General features: G+C 40.9%; 1 protein-coding gene across 22 annotated transcripts in view; it reads right to left on the bottom strand.

Annotated features, from left to right (window-relative positions):
* Positions 1-22,396, bottom strand: part of FOXP1 (forkhead box P1) — a 630,459-nt gene that overhangs the window by 230,343 nt on the left and 377,720 nt on the right. For 20 of the 22 annotated variants that reach the window (XM_004035886.5, XM_019023994.4, XM_063703907.1 and 17 more), the window contains one exon: positions 14,493-14,683. In XM_004035886.5, coding sequence (XP_004035934.1) covers positions 14,493-14,672 — 180 coding nt within the window. In that variant the 5' untranslated portion in view covers positions 14,673-14,683. Of the gene's footprint in view, positions 1-14,172; positions 14,360-14,492; positions 14,684-22,396 lie in introns of those variants that run through there. The other 2 variants (XM_055383404.2, XM_055383405.2) reach the window with 1 other exon arrangement.

A 22,396-nucleotide genomic window follows, 5' to 3' on the forward strand; every position in this document is an offset into this window, starting at 1 on the left:
GTTAAACTCTGCCAGTGGTTCTTCAACTGGCAGCAAAGAAGAGCTAGAAATAGATATGCAAATTTGGAGGCCCTGCCCCAGATCTACAGAATAAAGTACTTTAGGGGTGGGTCCAGTAATCTATGTTTTAAGAAGCCCTCCAGCGCCTGGCGTGGTGGCTCACGTCTGTAATCCCAGCACTTTGGGAGGCCGAGGTGGGAAGATCACCTGAGGTTGGGAGTTCAAGACCAGCCTGACCAACATGGAGAAACCCTGTCTCTACTAAAAATAAAAAATTAGCCAGGCGAGGTGGTGCATGCCTGTAATCCTAGCTACTTGAGAGGCTGAGGCAGGGGAATCACTTGAACCCGGGAGGCGGAGGTTGTGGTAAGCTGAGATCGTGCCATTGCACTCCAGCCTGGGCAACAAGAGCAAGACTGTCTCAAAAACAAACAAACAAACAAACAAAAAAGCCCTTCAGGTGATGCTCACACACATAAAAGTTTGAGAACCACTGCTGACTGCCATAGAGCCACTCAGTAAAATTGTATCCCTGATTCAAATGGTGTGACTGTTTTAAGCCTCTTGATGTCCAATGCCAAAATACCCTCAGAATAGGGTGTACAAATTTACACTGCCTTCAGCCCTATAAGGGGTTGTCTGTGCACTTACTGTAATCTGTGCTGATTTAGTCAAAGATCTTTCAACTGGTTTATAGGGTTCTGTAGTTAGAAGAATTTCAAGAGTGTGTAAATCTGGTGTTTACATTTCAATAGACATGAAATGGCTCTTGGTACAGATTGCTTTATATGACCTTACTTTCCAGAGTTTGCTTCAGAGCTGGCGTGTACAGTGCTACATTTTAAATATCTGAGAAATTATTCCAGGGACACTCTGGGAAGCATTCTTCCAAAAGAGGAACCCTTTTCCAAATTAAAGATAGACAGGTCACTAACATAGTTAACATCAACTAATCATAGAAAAGCCTAAGAGTATTTGTCAAAAGACTGAAACATTTGGCAAATCTAATTAACATACAGAATAGCTGTATAACTTGTTTTGGCGGGGGGCATATTGTAGATGAAATTGCAATTGCAAAATTACACATACAAACACACTTTTCAGGGAAAAAGTTATTTGGGTTTCATCAAATTCACAAAGGAGGGGCCATAAACCTGCAAAACATAAAAATGATGGTATTAGAGGCTGGGTGTGGTGGCTCACGCCTGTAATCCTAGCACTTTGGGAGGCCAAGGCAGGCGCATCACCTGAGGTCAGGAGTTCCAGATCAGCCTGGCCAATATGATGAAACCCCATCTCTACTAAAAATACAAAAATTAGCCAGGTGTGGTGGCAGTAGCCTGTAATCCCAGCTACTCAGGAGGCTGAGGCACAAGAATCACTTGAACACGGGAGGCAGAGGTTGCAGTGAGCCGAGATCAAGCCATTGCATTCTAGACCGGATGACAGACCAAGACTCGGTCTCAAAAAAAAAAAGTATTAGAGATATGAACTATGCCAGTACAGATTTTTGCAAATTGTGAGATATAAGTGATCCAATTACAAACTTAAAAACAGAATCAAGAAAGTAAGAGGGAAAGAAGAAAAGTTGGAAGGGAGAAAATACAAGGGCAACACCATCTCCTCAGAAATCCTGTCAGTTCATAAACAACTAAATTGATCAAATGCCTTCGAATTTGGCAACTATTTTTAAATTAGGTATTATGGTTTCAGTTATTCTAGCTCCATTATCAATAGAGGTAAATTAGCTAAAATTCAATATAAACGTTTGTGAAATATGGACAACACCAACTAAATTATCACACTTGTCAGCCCACATCTAATCTCTGGAAATCGTACAATCAACTTTGCACCTGGGTAGACAGATAGTCCCAGGCCATTTCCTGGAGACCAATAAGCTCAGTTGCTACAGTATGGTATAAGAAGACCTCTCCTCACCATGTGCCTCTAGTCTTTCCAAGTACAAATCCAAACTTACTTGTCTCAAAATTTAAAATGGCAAAATGGAAAAGACACAGCTTTGGGGCCTTTAAAATCTCTAAGTCAGAAGCCAAACCCATATAGTTCAGTGTATACTTATCATCCATTATCTCCTGATGGAAGAGGTTAAAACAAATCAGCAGACGTGCACATACTGAGACTCTTTCCTAACTTCACCAAGGCCTAGAATCCCACCAACATAGTCACAGATTCGTCCTCTCCTGGCTACTGAAGATTTATTACCTAAATCACTCACCTATCAATTAGTCATATACATCTCTTTTACAGTTTATCTTCAATTTGCTTTAAAAATTGTAAAAACTTTTCATGTTATCTGTTTATGTCTTACTGCACCTTAACTAAATTATGAAATCTTTGAATGCAGGGTGATACTGAGAATAATATATTTTTATATCCTCTAGCCAACTATAGGACTATGAACATAAGATAGGTTATGTTTTTATGTTAATTTTCTTTGGCACGGAGCCAGGGCCAAGGACATCTGTCTGCTCTGTGAGTGACTCACTAAGTGAGTCCAACCTCCATTTCCTTACTAGACTGGCTGAAGATTCTTTTAACCACCAATAACATCAAAACTTTTATCTTGTAAGATGCTGTCAGCTGAATGATTAGAAAGGAACTCTAGAGGAATGATGACAATTAGAAGTCATTTTGCCACTCCAGAAATTGTGAAACAAAGTCTTAAACAATAGTATACATATGGCCAGGTGTGGTGGCTCACGCCTGTAATCCCAGCACTTTGGGAAGCCGAGGCGGGCGGATCACGAGGTAAGAGATCGAGACCATCCTGGCCAACATGGTGAAACCGCGTTTCTACTAAAAATACAAAAATTAGCTGGGTGTGGTGGCGCAAGCCTGTAGTCCCAGCTACTTGGGAGGCTGAGACAGGAGAATCTCTTGAACCCGGGAGGTGGAGGTTGCAGCGAGCTGAGACAGGGCCACTGTACTCCAGCCTGGCAACAGAGCAAGACTCTGTCTCAAACAAACAAACAAACAAATATATATAGTATAAATAAATAGATATTTTTCAGAGATTTTTCAGAGAGAATTTAGAAAAGAGTGATGAATGCTTCCTCCATTTTGTCACTGTAAAGTAAGGGTAGAAGTTTGTAGAAGGCAAATCTTGTCACATCTGCCATTCATTAATCCAGAGATTGACAAACTTTCTGCAGAGTGTCAGATTAATATCTTAGGCTTTGTGAGCCACACAATCTCTGCTGCAACAACTCACCTCTGCTGCTGCAGCATGAAAGCAGTTATAGGCAACAGTAGGCAAGCGGGTGTGGCTGTGTTTCAACAGAACTTTTATTTACTAGGTGGCAGGCTGGATCTGGCCCAAGGGCCAGTTTGCTGATTCCTGGTGTTGTCTGCAGACTTATAGTGCCTTATACCTAGCCCCTACTCAAAGAAGGTACTGAATGAACAGCTGAGACAAGTTTAAAATTATGTACAGAATGCAATCTTGACAATTATAATTGTGAATCACTACATTACAGAATATAATCTTGATAATTATAACTGTGAATGTCACATACTCAGCTTATGCGTGATGCTTTTCCTGTCTCAAAAACCTATTAATGGGCTGGGGGTGGTGGCTTACACCTATAATCCCAGTACTTTGGGAGGCTGAGGCGGGTGGATCACCTGAGGTCAGGAGTTTGAGACCAGCCTGGACAACATGGTGAAACCCTGTCTCTACTAAAAATACAAAATTGTGAGCATCGTGGTGCACATCTGAAATCCCAGCTACTAGGGAAGCTGAGGCAGGAGAATCACTTGAACCTGGGAGGCAAAGGCTGCAGTGAGCTGAGATCACACCATTGCACTCCAGCCTGGGCGACAAGAGTGAAACTCCATCTCAAAAAACAAAAAAACTACTAATGATACAGTAAGTCTATATAAATACATGTGATATATACATATAGCACACAGCACAAAACTTTGTGTTTATAAGAAATAGAAATTGAATGAGAAAAATCAGAATATAATCATAAAAATACACACTGTAAATGCATTTTCACTTAATGCTTTTGGATGTTGAATTCCTACTGAGTTGAAATGGAAATATCACCCATAGGAAGAAAAAAATGAGGAAAGGTAAGCAATACTATCACAGTATTATTTATCATACACATTAGGACTAAAAATAGTCAGGAAAGAATGAGCATTATGTCATTCTCTCCCAGTCTTTAACCTTGTAAAAGGTTGTTGAGTTTGTAAGAGGGTATATCAAGAGTGAATACAGGAGGCTATAAAGAGAACTACTTCGTATCATGCAGCCCTGAAAAATTAACACTTAATAATTATAATAATAAAAAGTCACTTTTGCCGTGCTTTAGGATGCTACCTCTTATTTTATTAATTTTTTCCAAAAATATTCCTTCCTTTGGCTCTGAGAGGCATGACTCTGCTGCTGAAAAGCAAAAGACATTTTACGCACAATTTTCCCTCTACTAGGAAGAGGTATACTGTGCCCTTCAGTGAACATAAAATTGATATTATCATCTCTTAGTTTATATCTCACTACTTAACCTTCAGATTAAAAGTTATTGGATTTGAATGACTAACAAGACATCATGTCACCTTCCCTTCAATGTGGAGAGACCGAAGTTGAAGATGAGACAAGGTAATGTGATAAAAACACGAATGTAGGATCAGTGGATGCTTTGCCTCTTTTTTTCTTTATTTTTTTCCTTTTTTTTTTTGAGATGGACTCTTGCTCTTGTAGCCCAGGCTGGAGTGCAGTAGCACAATCTCGGCTCACTGCAACCTCTGCCTCCCAGGTTCAAGTGATTCTCCTGCCTCAGCCTCCTGAGTAGTAGCTGGGATCACAGGTGGATGCCAACACGCCCGGCTAATTTTTGTACTTTCAGTAGAGATGGGGTTTCGCCATGTTGGCTAGGCTGGTCTCGAACTCCTGACCTCAGGTGATCCGCCCACCTCGGCCTCCAAAGGGGATTACAGGCGTGAGCCACCAGCTGCTTTGTCTCTTTTAATAGGTGGCTGTGATACTGACAACTCAGTTGTGTTTGTGTGGATAATAAATTCTGAAATTAATGGTCTACCTGAAGAAACTTTGCTGAAGATTAATATGTGTTAGGAAGTTCATTTTATTTTTGGTACAGTCAAAAAGGAGCTGTCTAACAATAGGGATAAAATAGTTAATTCAAGGGGAACACAGGGTTACCAACCTTAAAAAAAAAAATCCAATATCCTCCACAGTTGGTATCTGCACTATCAGTTTATGCAGAAGATCCTGCAAAATGTCCACATGGAAGGACTAAAGAGAAAAACAGAGCTTGCTTCCTGCCTTCCCTCTCTGGGCATGGCTGAATTTAAATACACAAAGAAGACTGAGCCTTTATGTCCCCAGGCAGTTTAATCTATACCTCCTAAATGAGTCTTCCAATAGCACCAGCTGTTTAATAATTGCACATTGTACTTTTCCAACAGAAGAAACACAACATAGGCTCCCCCACCACCTTAAAAACAAAGTCATTCTAAGAAGCTTGTGTCAATATGGAACAAAGACTTTATCAAAGATCTAACTTCATAGTTTTGTTCTCTCAAAGAGATAAGCCCAATCCATGATCAATAGGAACACAAGCAGTTTATCAGTACTTCCCATGTGACTTTTGGAAGATGTACTCATTAGTAACTGTCAAAGGCTAAATGGAAAATACTTGATAATTTTAACACAAATAAACATATGCAATCAAAATAGTGAGTTTTAGCTACACAGAATGTCTTTCTGTAGAAGTCTTTTTAAAAAATGACTTTTTCAAAATAAGCCCATCCTTTATTATAAGTTCTTAACCTCCTAGTGGCAGCTAAGAAAGGAGTTCAGGTTCTTCCCCATGCCCCTCTCTTTCTGTTTCATTGGTGCCCCCATTTTGCCAGTCATTAAGATGGAACATCCTGACTCATCATTGGTAACTCCCACTCCTTGGTATTTGCATACCTCATAATTCAAAAGGTCCTGTTTTTCCCAACACTCCCCTCAACAATCTCTTCTTATCCAGTCCTTCCTTTCTCTTTCTGTTTCACTCATTCATAAATAGGCTGTCACAGAACTGCCCTACATCAGGTACTATGCTGTGTGCTGCGGAAGTACCAGGTAATGAGGAAGGTGATCCTGCCCCCCATTCCCTGATGGAACTTAGACTTCACTAAGGGATTCAGATGGAGGAGGAGATGTTCAAGAAGCCAGGAGGGATCAACAACAGGGTGCCCTCAATTCACTGGGGCCACGTTAGTGGCCGATTACTAAATGTCAGACCAACTGCAGTAGCACTGTCATGGCCACTCATCTCTCCGGGATTTCTTCCCTTCCAAGCCAGCTAGGTTCAACCTTCTCATTTACTTTTAATACACCACCTGTTATATGATCTTTCTTCTCTACTTAGAACCCTCCCATAAGCTGAACCCAATCTGCCTTTTCACCATCTTCCCATCTTCCTACTGCCTCCATAGTTATTCTTCAGGATCTACCTAAGTAAACTCTAAGTTATTCTCCCATGTTTTCCTAGCACCTAACATATCAGTTCCCCCTCCACCCCCATTTTCTTCCACATACGGAGGCTCAATAAATAATAGTTAAATGAGGCTGGGTGTGGTGGCACATGTCTGTAATCCTGGCACTTTGGGAGGCTGAGGCAGGAGGATCGCTTGAGCCCAAGAGTTTGAGACCAGCCTAGGCAATATAGTGACACCCATATCTCTACAGGAAAACAAAAAGAAAAACAACAACAACAAAAAACAGCTGGCCTGCCGTCCCAGCAACTCAGAAGCCTGATGGTGGGAGAATCGCTTGAGCCCGGGGAGGTCAAGCCTTCAGTAAGCCATGTAAGCCATGATCGAAACCCTGTACTCTCAGTGTACTCTAACCTGGGTGACCGAGCTAGACCCCATCTCCAAAAAAAAAAAAAAAAAAAAAAAAGTTAAATGAAAGAATATGCAAATGATCAAAGAAATAAATTGCAGCTGTTTTCTAGTGGAGCTCACTTATAAGCCCACTTGCAACAAAGCTGAGACAAGGTCAGTATGGGAAACTCTTCATGACATTTTTTTGTCGGCGGGGGAGGGGAGATAACGTGGCTCTATTTTTATGAATCAAATCAAACACAGTATTTAGCAAAGGGTCTCTGGAATGTTACAAGTAACACTTCATAATTACAATAGATTTGAGTTCAAAGACAAAGTGATGAAAAGAAACTTTCTAACATGGGGTTCAATTCCCTACATAAACTTCCTTCTTGTGGCTCAGTGTACCACTGGCATTTATATTGCTATTCTTCTTTGTCATAAAAGCAGTCACCTTGTAACCCTTTTTATCAAGTAATCTATGCACTACCTAAAAGTACACTAGACTCCATCAGGCAAGCTATAGGTTTACATTATATAAACATTCCAATTCTGCCTGCTCAGCACTAGTTGTCGATAAACGCAAGCCATTGCAAAACAGCAAAGTAGGTTCCTTGCCTTCAGAGAGCAGATAGGACCTGCCAGTTCTGCAAAAACAAACTCTTGGCAATCACTGAAACTAATCTGTCAACAAATTACCATTAAAGTCATACCTCCTGAAAGTTCAAAAACAGACCTGTGAGTAGACAAGAGATAGGGCGTTCTTTTTTTATGATTATTTTTATTAGCTCACCGGTCAGGGCTTAAAATTACCTTTTCAAAGTGGCAAAGCTTTCTCTTGAAGTCAAGAGGGTACACTTCACTCGTAATGAAATGTGGCACCTGGCTTTCCATTACCACATTCTCCTCTGTTACAGGTCTTTTTTCTTCTTTTGCTTCTCGTGCCATTTTAATTTTCAATGGAGAGATTAATGACACATAACTGTTTAGTAATCAAAACTTGAAAGAATTTCATACAAGGCTCAAATCACAAGTTACATAAATCTTTGACAACAATATTTTGATGGAAGGCAGGTCTAAACTAACAGAGTAGAGAAGTAAATTTAGCATTCAGGGTGAAATACGCCTTTTCTAGAAACAGCCCCAAAGGGAATTAAGAAAATGTGGGGGGGGTCAGTGTTGTGGCTGTTTTTTCTTTATTTGTCAGAATTATCTGAATCCTGTCTCAGTTTTGTTTCAGTTTGTTTGTATGGTTATCACTAACATTTTGGTGGCATTGATTCCTACACAAAATATTTTTGACCATCAATACTTTTCACATTATTTGAACTATGCAAGGTCTTCAATAAAAGTCTATCTCAGCATAGCAATTCTTTCAAAATTACAGCTGGGTTTTTACCTATCAGCAAGGGAAGGTGCTAGCCCCCAGCACAATACCTGGCCCCATGAAAGCATTCAATAAATACTAATAATACCTTCTTCTATGCCCCCTTCCTGGAAGTTCCCCTTCTAGGACACAGAGGTGCTGATGAGCTTTTCCCTGTCAGCATCAAGAGACTCTCCTTTCAGACACAGTCAGTCTCCAGCAGCTACAACGGGAAAGGCCAGTTGAGGGCATTCCTAACAAAGTTCATAAGCCACCTTTTTCAAAGAAAAAAGTGGTAGAATGGTACAGCCAATCCAGCCATTGCTACCCAGTCTTTACACCTATAGATCCATACCATATAACCTGCGTCACTTCCCATAAGGTATGAAACAAGGCCAGGAATGGCCTCTGGAATTTTAATATGGTGCCCCAGAGGCCTATGGGTAAAAATGAGATGCAAAGAATGAGATGCAATAAGCACCTTCATCCAGTGGTGGTTGCTGCCAGTACAGACACCAACAGCTATTTCTTGCAGGCATTGTTTCTCACAGAGGCAGTTAAATAGCTGGAAATGTTTGCGGGACAGCTTTCTTCTTCTACTCAATGTCCACCAGCAATTTCACTAACAAAAACTAATGAAGGGATGGATTTTGCCATTTTGAATGTGAAGAAAATAATTTTCATTTGCTTGTGTATTTTTTGTTTCTTGACACAGGGTCTCAATCTGTCACCCAGCCCAGGCTGGAGTGCAGTGGCAAGATCTCAGTTCACTGCGGCCTCGACCTCCCATGCTCAAGGGATCCTCCCACCTCAGCCTCATGAGTAGCTGGGACCACAGGCATGTGCCATCACCCCTAGATAACTTTTGCATTTTTTGTAGAGACGAGGTTTTGCCATGCTGCCCAGGCTAGTCTCAAACTCCTCAGCTCAAGGAATCTGCCCGCCTTGCCCTCCCAAAATGGTGGGATTACAGGCATGAGACACTGCACGCAGCCTGCTTGTATATTTCTTTATGCTGAAAAGAAAAAAGTATTTCTACCCTCCTCCCCCACTTAAAACACTGACACTATGGTCCCTCAAATACCATTTCCCATGTTCAGAGGACCCTGGGATATCAATTCCTGATTCTCTCAGGTTCCTCTGGCACTGTATTTTCTACATCCCCTTTGTTTTTTTTTTTTTTTGTTGTTGTTGTTGTTGTTTATTTTTGGGGTTTTTTTTGAGACACAGTCTTGCTCTGTTGCCCAGGCTGGAGTGCAGTGGTGGGATCTCGGCTCACTGCAAGCTCCGCCTCCCAGGTTCACGCCATTCTCCTACCTCAGCCTCCCGAGTAGCTGGGACTGCAGGCACCCACCACCACACCCGGCTAATTTTTTGTATTTTTTAGTAGAGGCAGGGTTTCACCATGTTAGCCAGGATGGTCTCAATCTCCTGACCTCGTGATCTGCCCTCCTCAGCCTCCCAAAGTGCTGGGATTATAGGCGTGAGCCACTGCGCCCAGACATTATTTGGTTTTTTAAATTTTTTTAGACATATTCTCACTTTGTTGCCCAGGCTGGAGTGCAGTGGTGCAATCTTGGCTCACTGCAACCTCTGCTTCCCAGGTTCAAGTGATTCTCCTGCCTCAGCCTCCTGAGTAGCTGGGACTACAATCGTGCACCACCATGCCCAGCTAATTTTTGTATTTTTAGTAGAGACAGGGTTTTGCCATGTTGGCCAGGCTAGTCTCCAACTCCCGGCCTCAAGTGATCAGCCCGCCTCGGCCTCCCTAAGTGCTGGGATTACAGGCGTGAGCCACCACAGACAGCCTCTACAACCCCTTTGAATGTACATAACTAGACTCTTTGCCTGAGTCCCACCCATTTCTCTGAGCTTCTTGCGTTCCGGGAAATGACTAATCTTTGACCTCCTTCAATGGTTCATTGGAAAAATTCAACCCGATGGGTCCTCTTTACTCCCCTTCTTCTTTTTCAAGAGAAGTTCCCTATCTACCGTTCCCACCTCCTTGCTAGTCATTTCACATTTTCTCTCCTTCTTTTACATTGTTAACTTAAAACATACTCACTGTCTTCTGGGCCACAAGACCCAACACCTTAAACCAGATGTCAAAGAAAGAAGCCACGGGAAGTAAACACTTTGCTTATCCACACTTTCTAAATAATACATGTTCAAATTCTAAATACGGCATATCTTAAAAGTTTTTTCTCACAGATTCCCTCTAAACTGCTCTCTTCATATAAAATGATAGCCACACCTCAGAACTGCAGCAACCAAAGCTCTCTCTATACTGACTTGCAGACAATAAAACTGCCAGGTGGTACCAAAAAAAAAAAAAAAAAGAAAGAAACCCCACAAAAACCTCATCATTAAATGGAATGTTGTTAAGAAATAGCTGTTTTATTTAACAGCTATTCATTTTTATTGAATAAACATTTTCTAGTATGCATTCTGTTAATTGACCTGACAGCATATGCTGTATATGGAGAAACTTCTAAACATTATGCTCTATGTAATATGCTTATCTGAAAAAGCTCTCATTTGCAGCAATATGGAAATAAAATTCTGCTTTCTAAAATTCAAGACTTTTAAAATGCATTAATCCACACAGTTTGTGAAATTGTTCTGGACATTTTAAAATCCTTTCTTTAAGAAAAAAAAAAACTTTAGTAATTGCTAATAGTATTTGTTGCTGAGTTTCATAATGGAGCAGTGCACATCCAATACAACTTTTACAGACATAGAAATGGTGCAGGGATAATAGGAAATAAAAAGCAGTTATGGTATCGGGTAAAGAATTACTCAACAGATAAAAGAAAATGTTCAGAAACTCTATCAAATTATATTATTAGAAAACTATTGTTATAATAGTTTCATGGCTCAGACATAAATAGAGTTGAGACATTACAGAGATAATACATTTAGTCTTGAGGAAGAGAGACAGTTTGTGAGTGTGTTGGCGGGCTCTACCAGCTAATGGCAGCACCTCTCTTGGGCTGATGGCTTCTGAGTGATGAGTCTACCTTCCAGCCCAGAATCGCCAACTCCGCTACCTAGAGGCATAAATGAGCAATGCTGCTGGTGGGAACGAGAGCAGGCTGGAGGGCTCCCTGTCTTCAACAGCAATTCATCTCCCAACAATTGTTGCCCTTGTGGGACTATCAGCCCAAGGTTACCAGATATTCTAATTTTTCAAAAGAAGATGGAAAAGCCAGATTTGCCCCATTTCTCTAGGTTGTCAACTAACTAATTTTTAGAAATGACAATACCATTTGAACGCAATTAAGCCAACCTATAAACAAAACTCACTATGGAACTAGTGCACTCCATAGTGAATCTTTGTCAGGGCCCTCCCATTCTGAAAACGGCGTTTGCTGTAATTTGTAATTATCTTTGATAATATGAAGCAAACATGGAAAGGTTTGCATTTATTTATTTTATATCCTGGCACTGAGTAAAAACTCTCCCCGTATCCTCAATGATGGTATTGGTGCAACTGGAAAATCCTCCAACATTCAATATAACACACAGCGTAATTAACTCGTTTTTATACCAGGCCCTTTTAAGCCAGATCTTTGTGTTCCATGGACTTCTAACATATTTTACAGTTCTAATTCTCTTCCACTGTCCTACATTAATCAAAGCTGTAACCCCTGTTGTCTTTGTACTACGGAATCTGAATGTGCCCCTGGCGAGGAATGGGGGAAAAGTCAACAGGAATTAAATTTCAGTGCAACTGTTTACTCAACTGTGGCCTGCAGTTATTGAAATTTTATCCGTGGTTTTGTGTGACTACCGCAGTAATGAATTCAGCATGGCTATGATTTTCTCACTGCTGGTATTCTCACTTCAAGTAAAAACCTGTAGAATAAAAATGATGAAAACAACCATAGTCCATTGTAGAATGCACACATTTCTCCAAACTGTCTAATTGTTGCAGTTTTCAGTCTGGAAGAAAACTCTGATAACTCTAGTCTTGTAGAAATATTTTCAGGCCTGTAGTTTTTCTTATTTCATCTACAGATTTCCCTTTTCCCCAACAACCTGTTAAAAGCCTTATCATATACTTAGGGGAGTTGAACAGCTGTCAATGTCATATTTTAAAAGACTTCAAAAGGCTTTGCTAATCACAATACAGGGGGTTTTAGCCACAGTGATAGACCCCACTGCTTTGTTTCTTCCCAAAATGTGTCAACGACATACGGAGAAAAAACTGTCATAAAAACATTTAAAAACAGTATAAAAGTCTAATCATAATACATTTCTTGACCTTTGTATCAATAACCCATAACAACAAATTTTCCAAAGTGGTCACAGCCAAAGGAAGATGTGGATAAATACGTTTGCAACTGATACTTTTTAAGGAAGATGTTGGTGAAATATGCTTTTATAATTTTATTCTATGTAGCCAATTTGTTATCACTGCTGTGTGTGTGGGCGCATGTGTGTGTGCACATGTTTTGATGGTTTATATGTAAAGTTTTTTGGCTGGCTTACTACTTTGAGATCCTGAATGATTTTTAGCTCCTCAAAAAAAATCAGAATTTCCCATTTATGTAATTAATGTACTCTAAATATTAATTATTTAGTATCACCACATCAGTCAGTAGTAGCCCCATATCAAGTGCTCAAGTGCTTCATAAAGAAATGGGCAATCTTGACACTTGTCTGGTAAGGGCACAGAAGATAGCATTCAACAACATTAACTATTTGTTCTGAATAAAATGGCTGAGAACATCACATGAACATGTACTTGCACAAATACACGGAGACCCTTTTACTATCTACTGCTGGGTTTTGCTAACAACCTCACTGGTTGGAATTTGGCCATCTGCACTAACTTAAATGCACAAAGTTTATACACAACAAGCATCACAAATTCCAGCTGAAGTGAGCCCGTGGTGCAGGCACAAATGGGTTTGGGCTGCCAATGAAAGAAAGATCAAATCACTTGCAGGAAGTCCTCTGAATTAAGACTTTTGCTGGTCTGTTACTTTTCCTTTCTTTCGCTTTGTTGCATCTTTCTCCCAACAGGTTCCACAGGCTCATGTTGGTTCCACCACCTTGTAAGGAGCTAACAGTCTAATCATTCCTTATTCCTTAAAAAACTCTTCGCAAGGAGAAAATAAAACACGCTTTAGAGCTTGTCTCCAAGTTGCATCCCAAACAAGCTTAGCTTCTCTGACACAGATTCCAAGAAAATGGTTTGGGCACTTTGTCCCTATCTTCTTCCTCCCCACAAGAATTCCTGCAGCTTTCAGAAAGGCCCAAAGATACTTCATTCTTTTTAATTCACCTGTTTCTGAGTGGCGCCATAACTATGTTTTGAATAAGTAAATCAAGAACAAAACAGGTCATAAAGCATCTATTATTATTAACAAAGCCTAATAATATTTCCTGATTCCGAGGAATCAGGAAAGGCGGGAAAACCAAAGCCAGTCTTCAAGCAAATGTTGTTTACTTATTTGAATTTTTATCAACACTTTGACAACAGAACACTATTTCTTGGGTCGCCTGTACCATTCGGAAATATTTTACCAGTCACTCACAGGTACCCAGGTCCATACCTGTAAAAAGTATAACTAACAGGAATGAGTACATCCCAACTTATGTACATTTTGGGGAGGCACCAATAAGAGCTAATTTAAAGCAGTAAGACTTAGCCACAAACCCACTGCTGCATGAATACAGGGAACATATGTAAATACTCTATACCCCCAAATCCTACACGTAGAGGGAAGCAGCTTGCTACAGTGATGCCCGTGTTCTAGATGTTTTGGCTGTTATCTCGCCATCTCCGCCTGTCTTTCTATGTATTTATTTCAATTCTCCTTACTCATCTACTCTTTTTCTCCCTTTTATTCCTTAGCTCTTATTTCCTTCTTCACAGGCTTAAGCCTGTTTGTCGTTTAATTTTTATTTTTGCATGAAAGCAGTGGGAACCATTTCTCCAAAGAATAATTTTATTCAAAATGGGGAAGGGTTAGGCTGACACACAGGTCCACTCATCTTCGTCTCAGCAACTGCTCCCCACACGGGGACCTGCAGGACTTCCAACTCCCAAGGGCTTGAAATTAGTCTCTTAAGCCAACTGCTGGGACTCCTAGAGGGCTGATGGTTTATGAGATGCCACTGACAGACAGAAAGACAGATGGACAGACAGGTGAACACAAAACACTGATCGCGAGATCGTGATTAAGTGTAAAATTCAGCAGTAAAATTCGTACCCACCACCTCCACCTCCCAAGAATCCAAAGCCCAGTACCTGTTGCTGCTGCTGCTGGGCGTGGGCGAGGTCAGCTGCCCCTATGTCCACGGCCGGCGTCTCTCCGTTGGACCGCCCCTCCCGAAGACCGCCGCACTCTAGTAAGTGGTTGCTGCCGCCCGACCCATTCTGGATGGCTGAACCGTTACTTTTTGTCTCAGTCCCAGATTCTTGCATCATGACTCAAAAACCTGATACAAGGATTTCCAAGATGGGGGGTGGGTGGGGGGGAGAAAAAAAAAGCAGCTGTTAAAACAGTTGTTGTGCATAAGGAGAAGGGCCTTGGTTTAAATGTTGCCAAAATCTGTAAACAGTTGTCATTTTCTTTCACTCAACTTATCCCCTCATTAGTGGGCCATGCCCCTAGTTTCGGGTCTGAAACTGTCACTCCCAATTCAAGTTTCAGTAGTATTGTTTTAAATATATTACTTTTTTACCCTTAGAAAAACTAGTATTTGTAAGTCAACCTAGAATTCAAGATTAAATTTTTCTTTTTTCTTTTTTTTTGAGATGGAGCACGGCTCAGTCGCCCAGGCTGGAGTGCAGTGGCGCAATCTCGGCTCACTGCAACCTCCACCTCCCGGGTTCAAGAGATTCTCCTGCCTCAGCCTCCGAGTAGCTAGGATTACAGGTGCACGCCACCATGTCCGGCTAATTTTTTGTGTATTTTTAGTAAAGAAAGGGGTTTCACCATGTTGGTTAGGCTGGTCTCAAATTCCTGACCTCGTGATCCACCCGCCTCGGCCTCCCAAAGTACTGGGATTGCAGCCACTGCGCCAGGCCCAAGATTAAATTTTTCTTCTATCTGGTTCCTTTGCTCAAAAACCAGCAAGTCATCCTATAGAGCATATTAGGTATAAACATTAAATTTTAACATGTGCAGGCACTATTTGTTGATATTACACTTTTTTTTTTTTTTTTTTTTTTTGAGACAGAGCCTTGCTCTGTCGCCGAGGATGAAGTGCAGTGGTGCTATCTCTGCTCACTGCCTCCACCTCCTGGGCTCAAGCAATTCTCCTGCCTCAGCCTCCCAAGTAGCTGGGATTACAGGTGCCCACCACCAGGCCCAGCTAATTTTTGTATTTTTAGTAGAGACAGGGTTTCACCATATTGGCCAGGCTGGTTTTGAACTCGTGACCTCAGGTGATGCACCCGTCTCGGCCTCCCGAAGTGCTGGGATTACAGGCCTTGTGAGCCATGGCACCTGGCCGAAGGTACTAAAATTCTAATAGAAAAAATATATATAGGCCTGGGGGCGGTGGCTCACGCCTGTAATCCCAGCACTTTAGGAGGATGAGGCAGGTGGAACACTTAAGGTCAGGAGTTCGAGACCAGTCTGGCCAACATGGTGAAACCTTGTCTCTACTAACAGTACAAAAAAAGAAAAAAAAAAATTAGCCAGTCATGGTGACAGGTGCCTCTAATCCCAGCTACTCGGGAAGCTGAGCCATGAGAATTGCTTGAACCTAGGGGGTGGAGGTTGCAGTGAGCCAAGATCACGCCATTGTACTCCAGCCTAGGTGACAGGGTGAGACTCCGTCTCAAAACAAAAGAAAAAAAAATAGGGTGCAAAATGAGTAGCTAGAAAATATCACTTTGGGCCAGGCGCGGTGGCTCACGCCTGTAATCCCAGGACTTTGGGAGGCCGAGGCGGGTGGATCACGACGTCAGGAGTTCAAGACCAGCCTGGCCAATATGGTGAAACCCTGCCTCTACTAAAAATACAAAAATTAGCTGGGCATGGTGGTATGTACCTGTAATCCCAGCTACTCAGGAGGCTAAGGCAGGAGAACTGCTTGAACCAGGACCTGGGAGGCGGAGGTTGCAGTGAGCCGAGATCGCATCACTGCATTCCAGCCTGAGATATAGAGCGAGACTCCATCTCACAAAAAAAAAAAAAAAAAAAAAAAAAAAGGGAGAAAATATCACTTAGGTGTAAAGACATTTCACATTCACTCTTATTACTCTCTGGGCACAAAACCATTATCCCAGAGAGCCGATTCAGCACTTGGCTCAGAAAAGATGTTCAAAGATGAGAAAAGACAGATAGCATTTGCTAATACCAACTGCTACCATCTACTGATCACCAGTGTTGGGTCAGGCAGGCCCTAATGCAGGTGATTTACACATATTCTCCAATTTAGTGCTGATGATGATTGTTACCCCCAGTTTGCGGATGAGAAAACTAAGGATCCACAAGTTATTTAGTTTGTCCACTACATGTCACAGCTAGTAATGGTGGAATCAGGATTTGAAGCAGTTCAGTTAAGTCAAAGCCCTTTACCACAATGTGTATTTTTAAAGTTGAGGTTCAGTGGGGGCAAAACAATGAAAACGGCAGGGTCACACTCCAAGTTCACAGACCAGAATTTGGAAAAGGAAAAGCAACAATCATTAAAGGAAGTGAAGAGTTCAAACATGAAAGCTGAGAAATGCCTGAATAATTAAGACTTTAATGTGAAATACCAATCCCAGATTAAAGGGTAGAAAATTTTTACGCAAATGTGTTCCAATTGTGGAAGGACATATGTACAACCAATGCTACAGATTTCTGCCCCATACATGAAATGTGACAACAGGGAAATTTCAATCTTTGGGTATCTTTAGAGGACATTGTTTTCTTGCTAGAAATTGGATGAAGTCTGTTTTCTGCAGACTTGCACAAAAACCAAATGGAAAAATTAAAAGCAGAAAAATTCACATGTTTCTTCATTTCCTTTCACTGTATAGCATGATCCAACTTGATACAGACTCTTCATAAACCCAAAGACATATATATTTTTTAAGTTGATCCAATTCAAAAGTGGACTGAGAATGGCATTTTTCACTAGCAGGTGGGAAACAAACTCAGAAGTAACAGGTGATTCACTCTCATTTTTTGATTTCTATTATTATTTTTTCATTCTCATGTCTTCAGATCAGACTTTCTAATAATTACAGTCCTTTAGAAATTGCAGTTATATTCTTACTGTCCACAGAGTAAAGCATCTATCAAAAATAACCAAAATCTTCCCTAAGATATAAGAATCAGGTAACAAGATAATTTGTGACAACATGAGTGCCTTGTTCATCACCAAAAAAGAAATGAATTAGTGAAACCTAGGTACTTTTCCCTGGGCGTTTCAGTCTCTCTTCCACAAACTTGCCCCTTTGTACAGAACTAAAGGAAAAGAGCCGGGTGCAGTGGCTCATGCCTGTAATCCCAGCACTTTGGGAGGCCAAGGCAGGCAGATCACTTGAGGTCAGGAGTTCGAGACCAGCCTGGCCAACATGGTGAAACTGCTCTCTACTAAAAATACAAAAAAATTAGCCGGGCGTGGTGGCACATGCCTGTAATCCCAGCTACTCGGGAGGCTGAGGCAGGAGAACTGCTTGAACCCACGAGGCAGAGGTTGCAGTGAGCAGAGAGCATGCAACAGAGCAAGGCTGTGTCTCAAAAAAAGGGGGAGGGGAGAGGGAATAAAAAAGAATTATAGGAAAAGGCACAGTGTTAGGTATTTAAGCAAGAGAGCATTTGTCTTAGAGTAGGTAGCAAGGAAATCCATCTAATTATCAGGATATATCTCAAATATATATAAAGAAAAAATCTATAGATATAGATTTAAAAATATGTATATATATGGATATTTTTCCTTCTGGGAATACCTTCCCATACCAGGGACTTGATCCCCAAAAGACAACGACATTGCACATATATAAACTCTATCCCTGCCCTAAGAATGAGGCATAAATATTTAGCCAAATATCCTGTCCTGATGGAAGAGAACTGCAGGTAGAATGCTGCTTTCAGACTATGTGACCATCGGGATCCCAGGCCTGAGAGCAGGTGTCTAAGAGATTGGTCCTGCTTTTGTTTCCTTGGTGAGACACCATTCTGGTGGGTGGAGTAAGAACAGTCTCCAATACACAATTTGATGAGAAGGCCCTGTTTTTGCTCCATGCAGTTCCAAAGCAGACTGCCAAGTCCTCCAGTACAAGTTTTGCAGGCATCAAGCCAAGCAGCTTGGCTTGTGAATCAGGTTTGTGAGAGTGCAGGCTTTGGGACCAAAATTGCATAAAGGATTATTTTGGTCTGAGGATGTCCTTAATTAGTCAAGTGCTAACAGTAGTATGTAGGTTGGAAGATTTAAAATTTCCCATAATCTCCCACACCAATCAGGAGAAAACAGCTTTTTGAAAAGCACATGTGAAAAAATAGGAGTGTCAATGTCTAAGAACATTTCTAACAGTGTCTGGGCCAGCAATATTTCTATCAAACGTTCCAAGTCATTTAATAAGCCTTTATATCTGTATCACACTTCACAAATTGCAAAAGCCCTCTGATGTGCTTTTCAAACTTGTAACAACGCTAGGAGAGAGATAAGGCAGGTAAATGTTATCCCCATTTCACAGATAAGAAAACTAAAGCTCAATCGGTTAAGGGATAGATGTAGCCATAACTATTCTGTTTCAGACATGAACTTGTCCATTATTAAGAATCTCCAGTTTGTAAAGTCCTGTGCTGGGTAGTGGATAAGGAAATTAATGAAAAGAAAACTAAGGAAATTCCAGAAAAGACAACAATGAGAGTGGCAGGTGGACAAAGAAAAGCATTACAATACAATGATATAAGGCATCTGCACTATTTTGCAAACAATTGTCTTTTTCTTTTGACTTTTCACTATTAGAGTCATCTGAAATCAAGTCAATACATAGGAGAGGAATCTGTCTTCTCCATCATGGGACGTTGCACCCTCTTTTCTTCGAGGAAGCTTGTCTCAGGCACCCGGTTTGCATAACCTCTGCTTCTCTCTGGGGGAATAACTAACCCTATAACTAACTAACTGCCTTGCTCCATGACATACTGACAGCAGGAAACACTGTGTAATCATACAAAGTGCCTGAATACAAAGGTATGGCCACACCATACCCACAAACGAGTCCTTCCTCCAGAAACAAGACCAAATCTTCCTCTGCCTTCCTGTGTGGCATCTCCAGATGAACTGAGACTGTTTAAATCACGTGATCCATTTAATATAACCCTACAAAGGTCAATGCTGCAACTGCATAGATGTCAAAAAGCCTAAAGAAGCCAAAATGATCCACTTCTCATCTTGCTTGGAAACATTACAGAGCTACTGACTTCAAAGGTTCGATTTTTGTGCTGGAGGGACTTGTAGAAAAGGACAAGGACTGAGTTTAGCATGCTTATTTATTGTTGTTGCCAACAGAGCTGCTCTCTGGAAGTATTCTGGAAAATTCATAATGTCCAGGCCAATGTATTTATAGTAAATTAAAGCTGTGCTTTATTATTATGATTATTTCCTTGGTTACAGTGTTGATGCTGAAAATTTAGGGAAAATAAAGCCCTTGTTATCATGCTTGTGAAAGATTTTAAGCTAACAAAAAGTTCAGTCTTGATTCCAGGGCAGTTAATTAAGGTTGACCAAGTCAGGCAGAAGTAAATTAACTTGGCTGATCAATTATTTATATGAAGCAGAATAAATGCCCTTAAAGAACTTGGTCTCTTCATAAAAGGATGTGTAAATTAAACTAAACATAGTTTTGTAAAATATGTTTCTATTTCTATGGGGAGAAGAGAAGTTAATGGTGAAATCACTATTAGGAAAATTATTAGAGTAATTACACAGTCCACCCCCCATCCGAAAAGAAAAATTCTCTTTCTCATTGTTCATCCATGTGCAGAGAAAAAAGGAAGATGGCATGCAATTCTGAAGAGATAACAGAAGCTCATGGAAAAGGAAGGAGGAAGGAAGGAAGGAAGGAAGGAAGGAAGGAAGGAAGGAAGGAAGGAAGGAAGGAAGAGAATGTGAATTTCACTGTGTACATTTCATTATTTTGGAAATATTGAACACATGCCTCTTACTTTATTGTCAGTTAACTCCATGCAGTCAGTAGACTGAGAAAGAGTAAGGATGAGACTCAGACTAGCTTTAGCTCTAAGAGAGGTACTTTTAAAATTACTCATGTTGCACCATTAAGATTTAAAACCTTCAATAATCGTGTTCATGCCACTGAGGAAAAAAGAAGACCAACCTGTCTATATTATGATATAAAGCATACATTTAGTTCTGGTTCTCATCAAGCAAACGAACTGGTTCCCTTTTAATGTGCAAAGGGTTTACAAGGCAACATAAGACAAACAAAGGAGTTTTAAGCAGTGGGGTGCAGCTCCACAGACTTTTTTCCCCTAGTAGGCAAACGGTAGGGTGGCCTAGGATATTAAACCAGTTCTGTACTCTTTAATGCTCGTGTGGGTGTTACTCTCTTCACAACAGAGAACGAATGAAGCAATAGAAATCCCAGATGAAAGCCACAGACTCTCAGTAGAGGACTGCAACAATGGAGACATCACATTTGCTAGCATGAGGGCCATGCTTTTACACTGCTCACCCGTCACCTGGCGAGATGCTGCTGGAGCAGGTGGCATTGAGGAGATGAGGCACTGACTGGTGGAGGGGATGACAAATGAGACTTAGTGGTTAAGGAAGCAGACAGAAAGATGGCAGCCCCAAGATGTAGAGTTACTGTCTACAAATGGGCTTGGATGGGCTACTCTTGAAGAAAAAAACAAAAAGGGTAGACGGGAGGAGAAAGAACAAAACAAGAGAAACAGAGTTAGATCAGACAATTGTTTTCTCACCTGAGATAACTTCTACAAATTATGAATGAACCCTACAGACACCACCATTTGTCTATCCACTGTCCTACTGACCCGGGTCCCATTTCATGGAAAGACTACCCAAGAGCCAAGTTTAGGAGGCAAAGTCAGTGTGCTGACTGTGTTATGAAGGCACCGTCTTCCAATACCACATTTTCATAATTATAACAGAAAGGCGTAAATTTTCTAATGCATGGCAGTTCAAAAAGTAATCAAGGGAATGAGCCGGAGGGCTATTTTAATGTATGCAAAGCTAGTGACCCACAGTAAATGGGAGGTAAGCTACAATGAATGCAAAGTAATGCACACATACTACAGTCCTGGTCTGATGAGGGACGGCTAAAATTAACACCCAATTAATTTCCGAATTGACAAACAAATGAAACCCATAAATCTACTTTCTCATTAATTTTCTTGTGGTATAATTTAAAGCAGTAATATGAGGGCCAAAACTGAACATTATCCATCATAAATATCAGAAAGATAGTACTGTAACACGATAAATTATGCATATTACCTGTTGTTAAAAATGATTTATGTATTATCAACTTTATCATGCACCATAGATGTCTATCTACATGTATCTTTAAAAATCCGGAATTTCATTTAGCCCCTCTGGAAAAAAAGTTCAGGAGCAATGAAATTGTCAAAAGCATGTTTTCAAAAAAAACAAAACCAAAACAAATGTGGCCACTCATTTAGCCATACAGGAGATCAGGGTAAAACTGGAATCATTCCAGGTCTCAGGTGAGTAGAGGCTAAGAACCCATGGACGTGAGGAGTCGGGCCTCCCCGGGGAGGAGAAACAAACCAGCTGTAGGGGCACCCCTCCTAGAGAACACAGCATCTGTGTCCAAACGGCGCCACTGACCTGTCCTGCCCTCTGGAACGCAGGAGGTGCAGGGCTTGGTACATGTAAGCAAAGGCAAGATGCATTTGAATGCATCTGACATGGCCAGTGGGGATCATCTATAGCTATGATGACCAACGCAAGCAAGGAACACTAAATTGGCAAAAACTTAGAAAACCCATGCTTATTCTCAATAATGTAATACGGCAGCTTTCTTGCCTTCAAAAGAGGAAGAAAAGAAATAGAAACTAACTTGTATTTATCAATTAAACCAGGAATAGTTTATATTTATCAATTAAATGGAAGAAGCATTCAGATTAAAATAGTTCGCTTGTCCACTTTCCCAGCTCCATTTCTTTAATAAGAATAATAAATAAATACATCTTTTATCTC

Source organism: Gorilla gorilla, chromosome 2 (assembly GCF_029281585.2).
Source record: "Gorilla gorilla gorilla isolate KB3781 chromosome 2, NHGRI_mGorGor1-v2.1_pri, whole genome shotgun sequence".
Classification (NCBI taxonomy): Eukaryota; Metazoa; Chordata; class Mammalia; order Primates; family Hominidae; genus Gorilla; species Gorilla gorilla.